The sequence below is a fragment of the Phalacrocorax aristotelis genome, chromosome 9 (genome assembly GCF_949628215.1).
Source record: "Phalacrocorax aristotelis chromosome 9, bGulAri2.1, whole genome shotgun sequence".
In the NCBI taxonomy this organism is placed as follows: Eukaryota; Metazoa; Chordata; class Aves; order Suliformes; family Phalacrocoracidae; genus Phalacrocorax; species Phalacrocorax aristotelis.
This window is the reverse complement of record NC_134284.1, coordinates 21496422-21511802: the sequence shown is the minus strand read 5'-3', so window position 1 is coordinate 21511802 and position 15381 is coordinate 21496422. Positions and strand designations below refer to the sequence as shown.

Genomic DNA, 15381 nt, shown 5'->3' with positions numbered 1-15381 from the left:
TCCAGCCATTCTGAAAGCAGCAATTACAATGTTCTAACATTTTGGAGCTAGTAAAACAAAAAGGTTAAAAATGCCCAACAATAATTTAAAAAAATACTTGGTATCAAGGTCGAATTTCTAATGGCTAAACTAGTATGTGTGGGAGATAACTTCCTGACACAGCTGGTAGTGAGCCAACTAGGGAAGGCACCCCGCTGGACCTCTTGCTCATGAACAGAACAGGACTTGTGGATGATGTGATTGTTGGAGGCCATCTTGGGCATAGCAATCATGAAATGATAGAGTTTTTGATTTTCGGAGAAGTAAGAAGGGGGGTCAGCAGAACTGCTACCTTGGACTTCCAGAGGGCAGACTTTGGCCTGTTTAGGAGACTGATTGACATGGGAGGCAGCCCTGAAGGGCAAAGCAGTCCAGGAAGGCTGGACATTCTTCAAGGAGGAAGTCTTAAAGGCACAAAAGCAGGCTGTCCCCATGTGCCAAAAGACAAGCCGTCAGGGAAGAAGACTGGCCTGGATGAACAGAGAGCTTTGGCTGGAACAAGGCAAAAAATTGAGAGTTTATGAACTTTGGAAGAAGGAGCAGACATCTCAGGAGAAGAGGAATACAAAGGTGTAGTGAGGTTATGCAGGGAGAAAATTAGAAGAGCCAAAGCCCAGACGTAAAAGACATTAAAAAATACTTCCATACGTACATTAACAGCAAAAGGAGGGCTAAGGAGAATCTCCAGAGTTTATTAGTTGTGGGAGGAAACATACTGAAAAAGGATGAGGAAAAAGCTGAGGTACTTAACGCCTTCTTTGTCTCAGTCATTAGCAGTAAGACCAGTTGTTCTCTGGGTACCCAGCCCCCTGAGCTGGAAGGCTGTCATGGGGAGCAGAAAGAAGCCCCCATAATCCAAGGGGACCTTGGATAGTTAGCGACCTGCTACACCACCTAGACACACACAAGTCTATGGGGCCAGATGGGATCCACCCAACGGTACCGAAGGAACCGACAGAAGTGCTCAGCAAGCCACTTTCCATCCTTTATCAGCAGTCCTGGCTAACTGGGGAGGTCCCAGTTGACTGGAGGTTAGCAAATGTGACACCCAGCTACAAGAAGGGCTGGAAGGAGGATCCAGGGAACTACAGGCCTGTCAGTCTGACCCCAATGCAGGGGAAGGTTATGGAGCAGATCATCTTGAGCGCCATCGTATGGCATGTACAGGACAACCAGGTGATCAGGCCCAGTCAGCATGAGTTTATGAAAGGCAGGTCCTGCTTGAATAACCTGATCTCCTTCTGTAACAAAGTGACCCGCTTAGCGGATGAGGGAAAGGCTGTGGATGTTGTCTACCTAGACTTTAGTAAAGCCGTTGACACCGTTTCCCACAGCATTCTCCTGGAAAAACTGGCTACTCATGGCTTGGACAGGTGTACTCTTCATTGGGTAGAAGAATCGCTGGATGCTGCGTCCAAGGAGTTGTGGCGAATGGAGTTAAATCCAGTCAGTGGCTGGTCACAAGTGGTGTTCCCCAGGGCTCAGTACTGGGGGCAGTTCTGTTTAATACCTTTATCAATGATCTGGACAAAGGGATCTAGTGCACCCTCAAGAAGTCTGCAGACGACACCAAGTTGTGCAGGAGCGTTTACCTGCTTGAGGGTAGGAGGGCTCTGCACAGGCTGCATCAAATGAGCCAAGGCCAAGTGTATGGGGTTCAACAAGCCCAAGTGTCAGGTCCTGCACTTCTCTTGCAAAAACCCTGTGCAACGCTACAGGCTTGGAGACAAATAGCTGGAAATCTACACGGTGGAAAAGGACCTGGGGGTGTTGGTCAACAGCTGGCTGACTATGAGCCAGCAGTGTGCCCAGGTGGCCAAGAAAGCCAACGGCATCCTGGCTTGTATCAGGAATAGTGTGGCCAGCAGGACTAAGGAAGTGGTCATCCCCCTGTACTCGGCACTGCTGAGGCCGCACCTCAAATATTGTGTTCAGTTTTGGGCCCCTCACTAGAAGAAAGACATTGAGGTGCTGGAGCATGTCCAAAGAAGGGCAACAAAACTGGTGAAGGGTCTGGAGCACAAGTCTTATGAGGAGTGACTGAGGGAACTGGATTTGTTTATCCTGGCGAAGAGGAGGCTAAGAGGAGACCTTATCACTCTCTGCAACTACCTGAAAGGAGCTTGTAGCAAGGTGGGTATTGGTCTCTTCTCCTAAGTGATGAGTGGTAGGATGAGAGGAAACAGCCTCAAGTTGCACCAAGGGAGGTTTACATTGGATATTAAGAAAAAATTATTCACTGAAAGGGTTGTCAAGCGTTGGAACAGGCTGCCCAGGGAAGTGGTTTAGTCACCATACCTAGAGGTATTTAGAAGATGTGTAGATGGTGCTAAGGGCCACAGTTTAGTGGTGAACTGGCAGTATTAGGTTTACAGTTGGATTTGATGATCTCAAAGGTGTTTTCAACCTGCGCAGTTCTGTGTATTGCTGTGTATTTCTGTGTAATGCATGTGCTATCAGGGATACATACAGAGCAGTTCTTGGACCCAACTTCCTTTCTGTCTGAAATTGTCATTCCTTGTGAATTTGCTTGAATATTCTACTTTCAATTAATTCCACAAGGGCTGCAGTCCATATGGTCTGTGTTGGATACACAGAGGAATTCTGAATGTGAGAATATTTGATTATTGAGAAAACATTGTTAAAAAAACCCACCATGGGCTATAGTGGCCTTTTTCCTGATTCCTGGCCTATTAGCAATTTTTGTGAAAGGCAGTAGCTGGATTAAGTTAGTGTTAATTTTAATCATTTAACACCCTGGTCTCCACATACTCTAATTCTTCCTGTAGTTCATTGTAGGCTGCTCACAAGGCTCTGCTGAATATTCACAAGAACAGCACAGAGGCTGCAGCAGTCATTGGTAGATTTCGTTCCTCATTCTGTTCCTCCTGTTCAACCATCCAGTTTTGCTGTTGATGATCAGTATACTCAGAGCATCCTCCTCATGGGAAAAAGTGTAAACCCAACCGAAAAATGACTAGACAGTGGCCGGCCTTATTGATTTGAATTGCATTCTTCACACAATTATAGTTCAATGTGATTAAAATTATTTCAAAACTGTTGCTAACAATTTTTTTTTCCAAAGAACTGAGGCAAGAATGTGGTCATTTTTAAAAATACTGTTCTAGCTTTGTCTCCCAGTAGAAGTAACCACTGAGATACACTTATTTATGAATTATGAAGAATTTTATAAATCACCCTTTAAATGACCAGTATATGCCATCTTTGAAAAACAAAGTAAGTATCCAGCTGAGAGAATTAGTTTTAAATATTTTAAGTAAATAAATATGGAACAAAGAGGCCACTCTTCACTTGTGGGTAGGAAAGAAACAAAATGCTGAGTTTTGCTCCATCTTCTGCCAGCTCTCACCAGGTCCTGGTGCTGGAGGGCTGACATATGGAATTTTAAAATACAAATGAAGTCCACTCAGGGATATGCTAGTTCTTCTCTCCCACGTGGATGTCATTGATGGAGAAAGGTCATGTTGTATTTCCATGAGAAAATGACTACTCGCCTCTCTGAGGATGTCTTTACCAATTTGACATCTCTCTCCTAATGCAGCCCTATGGATCTAAGGTTGTGTCAAAATCCAGAGCCAGGGCTTGGCATTTGTGAGGACCTGGAGCACCAAGAAAAGAGATGCGTGCCAACAGAAGCACAGACATTCTGGTGTGGTGTCTGACTGACTCCCTCCATGTTCCATCCTGTACGATCAATAGCAGATATTTAACTGTGATAAATGTACTTAACACTGCTCAGGGCTACAGCAGCATAGTCTTAGGTTAAAAAAACCCCAGCCCCTTCTCAGTGTTTTGAACCTCATTCAATATCTTTAAATGGACTGGGTTAGGTGATCAGGATTTTAATATTTTAAATCAGAAGTTTGAGTTTATAGGGTCATGAGGAATGTGGAAGCAGTATCTAAATCAGAGTTGGGGAATTTTAGTTGGCTAGACACCCAAAAGGTGCTAATGGCATTGCTTTATAGATTTGACCTTGTGTTTCATCAACAAATAGAAGTTCAGTAGGGATAGCATATGAATACCTGGAAGGGGTTAAACAAACATTGAGATTGATTATATCCCCAGAGTTTACATCTATGCTAGTAAGTAAAGTGCTCCAAGGTCTGTTCTCTAGCCATGAGGTCAATGGGCTCATCACAGCTCATATTGATGTTGCTTAACTCTGACCCTGCAAGACACCTGGGCTGCTTATTGGAAATATCCCCTGGCCTGTGCTAACTCCAAAAACATGCTTAGCACTTGTTTGGAAGAATCATAGCTGGTATGAGTGATACCTGTGTCTGAAACTGTACTAAAAATGTCAGAATATGAGTGACTGCAGGCTGATGCCCAGGCCTTGCCCCAGCACTGCTCAATGTACTAGTACAGAGGCAAAGTGACTGACTGAGGGGTGGGGAACTGTTCCTCTGTCATCCAGCCCTATAAGCTCCCCCCTCGGCTGGTGATCTGCCTTTTTTGAATGACACTAAGTTCCTGGTCATGCTGACAGGCCTTCACCACCTACTTCCCAAAAATGAGGGAACTGAAGACCCTTTGCCTTCTGTGGAATAAGATTAGGCAGTTCAGAAAACATCCTTCAAAACTACTGCAAGTCACAAGCTGTAAGACTCCCACGTACTTCCCATGGATGTGTTTTGGTGGTTTCTTCTGATCAGTCCTGTGCATTTGCTGTCACAGTAACTGTGCATGCTTATTTTCAAAAGGCTGCTCCTCATTAAGGATTTACACCAGTCTTCAGATGATACAGTGATGACACAGATACCTGAAACACTTCACAGCTGAGCACAAACTATCATGAAGCATAAAATATGCAAGTTTAATTTTATTACCTTGTAATATAAATGAACTTAACTACAGTTTAAAATGTGGTACAACTTACTGTGGAGGCATAGTCATTGTCCATCATCTGTGTCCCACCCACCACCTTAAAAATACTGAAACCAAGAGTTTTATGAACCAGAAAGTCTGCCACTGGTTCAGGACCCTGACATTTTTTTGACAGTTGTGCAAGGTGCTGATAGGTGCTGCTCTGATTCTGCAAACTGGAATGAGCTGGCAGAAAAAGGCCGTTGGAGAATGTCCCTGTTGAGAAAGGCTCAGTATCCAAGGCCAATGTCATGCAGCTCTTGTTCCAATGTCTGTGCAGAGGCAGGCAGAGATGGAGGCAATTAAGTGCACAGCTCCCCAGTCCTCAAATCTGACAGTGATGTTAAATAAAGCAGACCATGTCTGCAGTAATACCACTGCCAAACTACTGCTGAATCAGGGAGATGTAACCAGATCCCCTGTGATCAATTCATTCTCATAGACAGTACCAGACCAAAGGGAAACTCGTATTTTTTGATTGCTAAAAACTTTTAGAAATGGCTTTACTGACAGTTCAGAAAGACAAATGTTGCTATAACCTGATAAAGTAATAGTTACAGAAGTTCTCAAAGGGCCAGGTGGAGGAATTTAGGAGTTGTTTCTGGCATGGTACCCAGATATGAAATCTATTTACAATTAGATCAAGAAACCTTGAATTGGCTTTATTTTTTCTTTACCCATGACTGCATGCAATGCTCCTCTGCTGCACTCAAGCCTGTTGTCCCTGTCTGTTAACAGTCCAGTGGCCATAAGCAGAATAAGAAAACTGCCACAGAGGCAGCATCCCCGCGAAGGAGATCCTTTGGGACCTGCCAATGGATATCCCCCAGCAACACAGACTTTTCCTTCTAGCTCTACAGGCAAATGACTGCCCAAGAACCTGGCAAGAGTGTTTTCTTCTCCCTAGTCAACATCTCTGCTGCATTTGCCCTGCTGGCCCTGGGGTCCAGAGCCACCAGCTAGACTCAGGTGCTGGAAGGACTGGCCTTTAACCTTTCCGACACTTGGGAGGACACACCACTTTACTATCATTTATTTTAATTCTGGCAGTTATACATGTCATCTCTAAGTTCTTTTGCCATTATACTTAATTAAGATTTTTGGTCTGTAGTCTTAACTACTTGATTTTGATACATCTTTTGGAAAAAGAAACTCAAGCTACAAATTAAGTTGGAGAACAAAATTTTGGTCTTACAGTCTATTACTTATTTTTTCCCCCTTTCTTATTCTAGTGATTTTTTAAAAACTTATATCAGCTAGTTTTGAAAAACATTGGCAGTATCAAGCAGGTCTACAATTCCAATGTCTTCATCTGGGAGCTTTATGGAAAATACATCAGTAAAACCTGAGATGAGCTCTCAGTGAGAGATTACCTGTCTTCAACATTAAAATGCTGGCTGATCAGCTCCAATTGAATTCACATCAGGCCTTAAATGCTTGGATGCTCTTGGAAACACATTTTCTTTCAGTGCCAGGAGATTAGGTACAGGCAAAGCAGAAAACTTAAAATATTGTTTTCTGCAAACTGATGAAAGTGATCATCTGAGGTAAAATGTCTGTTGTAAGAAACGGAATCACACTCTGGTAATAAAAGAACTTTATTTCCTTCTGAGATGTAACACAGAAGAAAATAATGAGATTATTTGATTCCTTTTATACAGCTTTTGTCTAGAAAACTATGAATTCATATGAAATTTAGTTCAGAGATTCCTACTGCACTGGTGAAAGAAACTGAAAGCAAAGCAGAAAAGGTCTCATTTCCATTCCAGTTCTGTCACAGACTTCTTGCTTAGCCTTCAACTTTTTTCTTCCTGTACTCATGCTTTTTTTTTTGAAATAGAGCCAGAATAATTTTCCTTATCCAAGGACAAAAGGATGAATATTTGTTAGACATGGAGATCACAGTTGGGATGCCCTTTACAGAAACTGATAAAAATACAGAGGGACTTGATTTTTATTCTAGTTACAGCAATTTTGCAATGAAGCCAATCTCCTGATTTGAATTGAGTTATTTACATCAAGAAGATTATCTATATGAACTTTTGCAGACAGACCTTGAGTGAGACATCTTTATAAGCTGACAAGAAATGGCTGCATAAGGATTTATCATGCAAAGTGCACATTTCTCTTGCTCAATCCTTATCATCTTGCTGATGTTTTGTTTCCACAGCCAGAAATGCTTTGCCCTGGAAAACCCAGAAATATAACTTGCAAAGCTGGCATATAATAACTTGACAACCAAGCAGCAACAGGAGTAAGTTAATGATATGGGATGAAACTCCTCCTGTAAGGAGGAACCAAGACATTGCATAACTGAGCAGAGTCACTGGCAGACAGTAGGGAAAGAGATAATTAAATTATTCCTTAATTCCTTCCATATAGACCAGTATCAAGCAAATGGGTAAAGCACATCTGTCAGTCCTTTATATGAATCCCCTGGATCCTGGAGCAGGAGTCCCTCTGTCCCAGTCACTGCTTATCTAGAAGCATCCAAGAGCTCCATGCCCTCCTCTGTGAAGTTCCCCTGGGTGGATCTCCTTCCTGCAAAATTCTGCACACACTTTCCAGTCTAGCTTCACATTTCACAGTGACAGCTGTTCTGGGGACACAGCCATTTGCACCAGCAGGAATGTGCAGAGAAGTAACAAACTGCTTTCCTCTCCCTGGGTCCTCACAGATGCTGCCACCTGACAGGTATGCCAGTGATACCTATGTGTGGTGGTGATTCACCCTCATTTTCCATTGCATTCAACAGGAGAGACTCGTGTTTCCAAAAGTCTCTATTTCTGGCATGTATGACCTAAGGGAGGTTTTCAAAGGACTAGGTGTGACCAATGCATTCATTAACCATGCTGATCTATCTGGAATTGCTAAGAAGATGATTGCTTTGAAGTTTGCAGAAAAAATGGCCCTTCGTGGGTCTTAACCTTGCCTAGGAAGAGTCTTGGGCCAGGGTGAGAGGAGTGAGTGCCTGGGAATGGTGAGCAGGGATAGCAGCAACCTTCCACTCTCTCCCTGACATACTGAGTGCTGCTGCATGTCCTGAGAGAAAATAGAGGAATTACTGCAGAAGCTCTGCTGTTCCCAGCAGCTCCTCCCTGAAAACAGTAACATCCTTCAGAGGGTTAGCCAAGCATTAGGGCTGGGCTGAAAGATTGGCTGAACACAGGCCTAGACTTGAGAAAAATAGCTTGCCTTTGCTAGAGTTAAGCAACAGCATACCTGCTGCTGCTGAACCTTGGTCATTTTACATAATACTGCAATAAACTTTCTGGGAACTTGCACACATCATGAAAAAACCTCTCTGCAGAAATGTGTTCTGACCAACTCTGCCTCTGTCTTTTAAGAGATAGTAGTTACATAGCAATAACTATGGTGGGTAGATTCCTATGTGTAGATAAATTGTAGATTTACCTGAGGTGAAATGTACATTCAATGGAAATAATTAGTCACTGTTAATTAGGATGAGTACCATACATCTCAACCTTAAATAACCTTCTAAATAGCTGAATTGTGCCTGTTTCTCTCAGCTCCCCCTGACAGGGATCCAAGTATAACTCACATATAGTATGTATATAAAACATGCCTATACTATGTGTATGTTACAAGTGGTAAAGAAGATCTACTATCCTCCCCCCAGCTAACATTCTGCCATGGTAAAGATTGCCCATTTCATTCTTCCATTTGTTTACTTATTTTGGCTATTTTTCAAGCTATGGTAATACTTTGCTTTTCAATTTAGTAGTTTCTAAAATACTAATCACAGGCTTTTCTAAAAGCTAACTAGTGCCCCAACTATCCTTCATCTAACAATTTAATGAGCCCTTCAGATAACGCCAGTTAGGGCATACATGCAGTGTGTGCTGCAGGGCAACACAGAGATACTGAGTTACTCCTGAACAAACTTGTTGCTGCTTAGGGTACTCAATTAGATGGCATCCTTGCATCAGAATATCCCATGCAGAGAGTTCAGTGGGACACAGCATCTTTTTTATAAACAGACATTGCTTTGGCCCTGTCTTAGGTTTCCAGTTCTTCTAATATTCTGTTTTCTAAAGCTCTTTTGCCCACAGTCATGCCAGACTATCTTGCAAAGCTCTTTTGCCCACAGTTTATTTCAAGGTCAAGAATGGCAAGGGCCCTGCTCTTTCTCTCCCCTCAGAGCCCTAGGTGTTGGCAACATTCTACCTGTATGACGGGAAAACAGACTTACAATGTTTGATGTCCAGAAAAAAATAGCTTACTCAGTCTTTAGCTTGCAAATAAATCTTATTTGCTCTGTTTAATGTTTACCAGTGGACATTAACTTAATAGTACGCAGCAAAATGAAGAATGGAGAAGAAGCTCTGTGAAAGAAGGTTCCAGCACTGTAAGTATCATATTATACTTTCTTAGAAAAGTATATTTCTTTGAATTCATGGTGTCTGTGATCTCTGCCATTTATTACACAGTATTTAATTCTGAGATTAATCTATTTTGTACAATAATTGGAACATTTTTTAGCTTCTGGCAGCGTGTTGTAAGTGTTGAAAGCAGGATTCAGTCAGTGATCCAGCTTCTCACTGTAGTGGTATGATGACTGGGAGATGTGGTCCAAAATGAGTACTCAACAGTCAATACCAAGGTGAAAAAAACCTCCTTGTCTCTGCTCCCAAAGGAATAAATTGAGTTGCAATCTCAATGTCCTGACTACTCCAGGCTGATGCAGAGCAAATGACAGTAGGTTCCCTCTACCTCTGGTGTGCTTAAAGACCAGGCTACTTGCAGCCAAGTGGCCTGGAAGAGAAATTAGTCTCTCTCAAAGGCAGATTTGGGGAATTATGCAAAGACTACTTTCAAGACCAAAATGAATTACCTCCATTTAGAATGCCTTTTTTTTCAGAGTCAGTGTTTTTATCCAGCATTTTAGACATACTGAGCACAGCTCCCATGCTCAGGACTTCCACAGCTTGTATCTCCAGTGTTTGATACTAAGCAGCCAGAAAAGAGGGAACTCAGAATTAACAAGCCCCCATGAAGAGTTTGATGTAAGACCTAAACCTGGCATGAGACACACAGCCTGAAACAGACCCTGGGGCAGAATCTCATGCTCCAGAATAAGTATGCAGCTGCTATGAACAACATTCAGATAGTTTCTGTTTTCCTGCAGGCCACTGGCCTACTTCGTGTTTTGGAGGTTCTGTCATTTGAGATAACTTAGGTGAGGCACCCTATAGAGAACATTCTTCTCCAGTATATTTCATGGTTCTTCCCCCTAGAAGGGCAGAAGAGAGACTGTGGGATTGTGTAGAATTTGCTTATATCAATTAAAGGAAGAGGAAAGGTCATCAAATTGTACATATGCAGCAAGACAGATTCCACTAAAACTTTTCCTAAGCTCTTGAGTCTTGGGCTTGCAACCTTATGGATAGTTTATGCACAATAGAGAGAGTCAATAAACTTTCTCAATTTATCCTCAATTTGCTGAAACTTTTAAAGTAATGTTTTGAAATAATACGGTTCTTGAGTTCAGAGTTGCTACACAAGAGGCAGAAAGATATAAACAGCTTAAAGGGTGTGCATCTAGATGGATTTTATTCACAGCTATAACTGACATTATCTCTGTATCACTGCACTGCTTGAAAACCCAAGTCATAACAAGACCATGGGTACGACAGAAACCTACCTGCAAAGGTCAGTCCCTCTGCCGAAGTACCTACCAAATACATGGGGGCCAACAGGTGAGCTCAGCCATGGACCCAAAGGCACTTAGGAATGCAATGAGGCCACGCTGGTCAGAGGCAAGAAGTATTTATTTCAGGCATAATACCTCACAAAAGCCTACACAATGTCAATTCTTTCCTAGAAATGTCACATTAATATCTTCCTTCTTTTGCTCATTGATCAGAAACTGATGGAACTAACTAGATAGAAATAGGCTGTCCAGGAGGCCAAGTAGAAGCGTATTTCTAAATAGAGAAGTAATTGTAAACATTGACATCTCAAAATCAGTATCTAGAATAGAAAAACTGTTTTTATGCAGAAAAGATAAAATTCTCTAGATCTAAAAACTGCTCTATTCTTTCTTAACAGAACTGTTCAGAAGGAAAATGAAGTCTCCATTGTATTTGTGTTTGTTGCTTCTTGAAGTTCAAGTCCAGGGTCAACATAGGTCCAGCCTCAATGATGAACAGCAGGAACAAAAAATACCCCATTCCCCAGAAGACCATTCCCAGCCTGATGGTGAAAACTTGGCTCATATCAAGATAGCCCCCAGCAATTATGACTTTGCATTTAGGTTTTACAAGCAGGTCAGAGAGGAGGTGGGCAACAAGAACATTTTATTCTCTCCTTTGAGCATCTCCACTGCCTTTGCAATGCTCTCCCTGGGAGCCAGATCAAACACGCTCAGTCAGCTGCACAAAGGCCTTGCCTTCAACCTGACAGAGATGGAGGAGCAGGAGATCCATGAGGGATTTCATCGTGTCCTCCAGCTGATGAATGACCCTCACCGAGAAGTCCAGTTGAGCATGGGCAATGCCCTGTTCATAGATGATCGACTGAAACTGCTTCAAAAATTTTTGGATGATGTGACAAATTTTTATTATTCTGAGGTTATTTCTAGTAACTTCCAGAATTCTCCAGAAGCTATAAATGAAATCAATAACTACATAGAAACAAAAACCCATGGGAAAATTGTTGATTTATTCAAGAGTCTTGATCCAGACACTGTGATGGTTCTGGTTAACTACATTTTCTTTAAAGGTGAGTGACAAACATGGGCAGCAGTTATACACAAAAGTTCTGGAAGTCTTATCTAGATCTAAGAAACGTAACTTTTTTCACACCGTGAACGTATTCTATCATCTAATTTAAAATACATCTTTCTACTTTTGAATGACAGAAGGAAATATTTGAAAGCCAGGTATGAAGAATCATTTTCTACATGAATAAAAGATAAAGAAAGGAAAAAAAGAGACACTGTCATATCAATTTTAAGCCAGGTTCAGAGCTGAAAATATTCAGAAGGGATGAATTTGGGAACTTCTGATAATTTGTTGAGAGCCACAGGTGGTTGGCTGTACAGGACATGGTGAAACACAGATGACACTTTTATGAAAAGTGTAAGTCTGGAGCCTGTGGGAGTCTGTGGAATTTTTACCATTGCCTGAGCAGGCAAAGGCTCAGGTCTTTTCCATGAAAAACCCTCAGCCTATATTTTTCTTGTGTTATTTTTATTAGAACCATTGAAATGATGTAAAACTTTTTTTCGTGGCCAGGGAACAAGCATCCTTAAACTCAGATAAGCTTGTTGTTGCATTTACAGTTCAAATACAGTACTTTAACATCAACTAATGGGATGTGCCTTTATTAGTCTCTTTTTCAGTTTATTCAATTCTATATTTATTCTTTTGTCAAAAGGCTACTGGGAAAGACCTTTCAACAGTTTGGTCACCAGAGACGATGACTTCTTGTTGGATGCCAAGAATTCTGTTAAGGTCAAAATGATGTATCAAAACAAAGCCTTTAATATCCACAGGGATGAGAAGTTGTCTTGCTGGGTATTAGAAATGCCATACAAAGGAAATGCTGCTGCATTGTTTATTCTGCCTGATGAAGGGACAATGAGGCAAGTGGAGGATGCTCTGCTAAAAGAGACAATGTCTAAATGGATGCAATCACTTGAAAAAAGGTAATCTTTAAACTGCTGCTTTGTTAAAACATTGAAAAATCTATAACTACTCATCCAGGCAAAGTAAAGCGTAGGATGCCATAAGGAGTTTCTAAGCACAGCTCTGAGGAACAAGCTTTGCATAGTTTCTTTAAATCAGACAAGATATCAGGTGATCTCATACATAAGGGGAACCTTATCCTCAGCTCCCCCAATCACAACAGTGGGAGTGCTACCAGCTGTGAGGAACCTGCACATGGGTGTCTTGCCCTCAGGAAACTGCCTTGAGGAAGAAGAATCCAGTTCAAAAGAAAATACAGCTTCTTTTCCTCCAGTCTGGATGATACTTTCCAGCCAGCCACTTTCATAAACCAGCACTGTGTCCCTATACCACTAAGCAGGCTGTGGTTGATGGGAAAGGTACCTCAATTTCTGCTTCTCTATCATGGGATTTATCACTGTCTTAGAAAGCCAAGCCTTAGCTCCAGGTATCCCAGGTATTTGGGTATTTGGGTGTATACCTGCAACATCTACTGCATCAAGGGATATTGCAATAATTAACTCACTTTTTTTTTGTTTCTTTTGAAAAGAAAAATCTACCTGTACCTTCCAAAATTCTCCATCTCCACTTCCTATGATGTTAAAAGCCTGTTTGAGAAAATGGGTGTGACAGAGGTGTTCAGTGACCAGGCTGATCTCTCTGGAGTGGCAGAAAATACTCTTCTGAAGGTTTCCAAAGTAAGTATGCAAACAGAGATGGTAGTCAAGTAATTTGTCTGCCTCGCTTACCTGCGGGCTTTATCTCCACAAATACGCTGATCCTACTTCCGGAGTGTAGTCGTGACTCACTGATGGTAATAAAGGAAGGAGAAGCTTAGGGATTAAATGGCTGTTGTTCCTACAATTTAATATTACAATTTTTACTGCATAGCAATCCTGCAGGTTCACTTGAAAGTCTCTGAAGAAGAAAACAGATCTGGAAAGAATAACAGGAATAATTTCATGTAAAGCTGGTGTAAAATACTTAATACATGACAAGAGTATTGGTTATGACATAAGCTTGGGAATACTCATTCTTATCTTATGTATACACCTTACATACACCTTATCTGAGCACCTCAGAATTTATATGGACAACAGACTTGTGGGACAGGGATAGCCCCATTTCACAACCAAGAAGCTGCCACACAGACAAGTAAAGTGATTTCCCTAGTGTCCCAGGGAATATATATGCCTTATGTCATAAGGGAAATGATCCTTTCCCTTCTATTCTGCACTTGTGAGACCACCTCTGAACTACTGCATCCAGTTTGTGATTCCCCAGTGAAAGGGGGAGATGTGGACATACTGCGGCAGAGCGAGTCCAGTGGAGGGTGAGCAGGATGGCTGCATGGCTAGAGCACAGGGAGTATGAGGACAGGCTGGAAGATCTGGATTTGTTCAGCCAGGAGAAGGGAAGGTGAAGGGAGGTTCTGTCTACCTATTAAGAAGGTACAAAGAAGATGGACCCAGGCACTTTCTACAGGTGCGCAGTGACAAGACAAGCGACAATGCACACAAGATAGAAAATGGAAAATTGTCAGCAGATATTATGAAAAAAAAAATCAACATAAGGATGATCAAAAACTAGGATGGGTTACTTAGGCTATGAAATTTCCATCCTTGGAAAGGTTCAAATCCTGACTGAATGAGACCCTGAGCAACCTTATCTAGTGTCAGAGCTGACTCAGCATAGGGTGGTTCGTTACATTGGATGACGTCTAGAGGTCCTTTCAACCTATATTATTTAATGATTTTGAGATTCTGCACACTGAATTATTATTACATGTGTAAACACCTGGATTACAGATATAGGACAAGTGAATATAGGAAGGGTAGCAGGACCTCATGAGAGGAATTTTCATATGCGTTACGGACAAGGAAGAAAAAACATGGAGGACTGATCAAAGACAATGAAATAACACCACAAGAATTTAGAAATATTAATTTGCTATACCTACTGTAGAAAGTCTCGTAAAGTCAAGTCATACCAGTGGGCTGTGTTACAGAAAGATACCCTATAAATCTTGTCACTATTGTGTCTTTGCAGAAAGATTTTTTTGCATACACAGAAACCAATGCAAAATTAATCCCTTCTTCTATGTGAAATATTATGGGCAAAAACTTACTCTGAGAAATAACAGAACAATAAATGTTCTCTGTGCTGCTTAGTCTTTGCAAGCAGCCAAATTTAACTCTGCCAGAGTGTTGAAGAAAACCCTCCCTGAACTCAGAGCAAACTTTGCTTGTATTGGAGAGGCTGGACATGAGTATCTTTTCACACCAGTTCTACATTCATTTTGTGTTTTGTTTTAAAAACTACCTTCTCACAGTGTCAAAGCAAGCAAGTTTGTCCCCAGTTGCTTCTCACTCTTCTGTACCTTGATTTTAATCTTTGCTTCCTTTGCAGGCAATTCACAAGGCCATGGTGGATGTTAGTGAGAATGGCACAGAGGCTGCTGCAGTGACTGTGATAGAACTGGTACCATTGTCTGCAGACATTCCTCCTCCTCCTCACATCAGATTCAACAGGCCCTTCCTGATGATGATTATTGACAAAACCACCCATGGCATCCTCTTCATGGGGAAAATTGTGAACCCAGCTGCCAGGGAAGACTAGGCCAGAGCACTAGTACTCCCCAGTGCAGAGAAGAGAGCTTGTGCACATCCCAGAGACTTCTTTGAAAAAAGGGTCTAGGATTGATCCTAATTAACAAATAAATAAATATTACATGAAGTTATTCTTCACTTACAAACAGACA

The 15381-nt window shown here is 41.7% G+C and overlaps 1 protein-coding gene across 4 annotated transcripts in view; it reads left to right on the top strand.

The window, feature by feature from the left end:
- Nucleotides 1–15381, top strand: part of LOC142062001 (alpha-1-antitrypsin-like) — a 20979-nt gene extending 5598 nt beyond the window's left edge. For 3 of the 4 annotated variants that reach the window (XM_075103811.1, XM_075103810.1, XM_075103809.1), the window contains 5 exons: nt 9226–9298; nt 11002–11673; nt 12331–12601; nt 13171–13318; nt 15030–15381. In XM_075103811.1, coding sequence (XP_074959912.1) covers nt 11019–11673; nt 12331–12601; nt 13171–13318; nt 15030–15239 — 1284 coding nt within the window. In that variant the 5' untranslated portion in view covers nt 9226–9298; nt 11002–11018 and the 3' untranslated portion in view covers nt 15240–15381. Of the gene's footprint in view, nt 1–1769; nt 2173–9225; nt 9299–11001; nt 11674–12330; nt 12602–13170; nt 13319–15029 lie in introns of those variants that run through there. The other variant, XM_075103813.1, reaches the window with a different exon arrangement.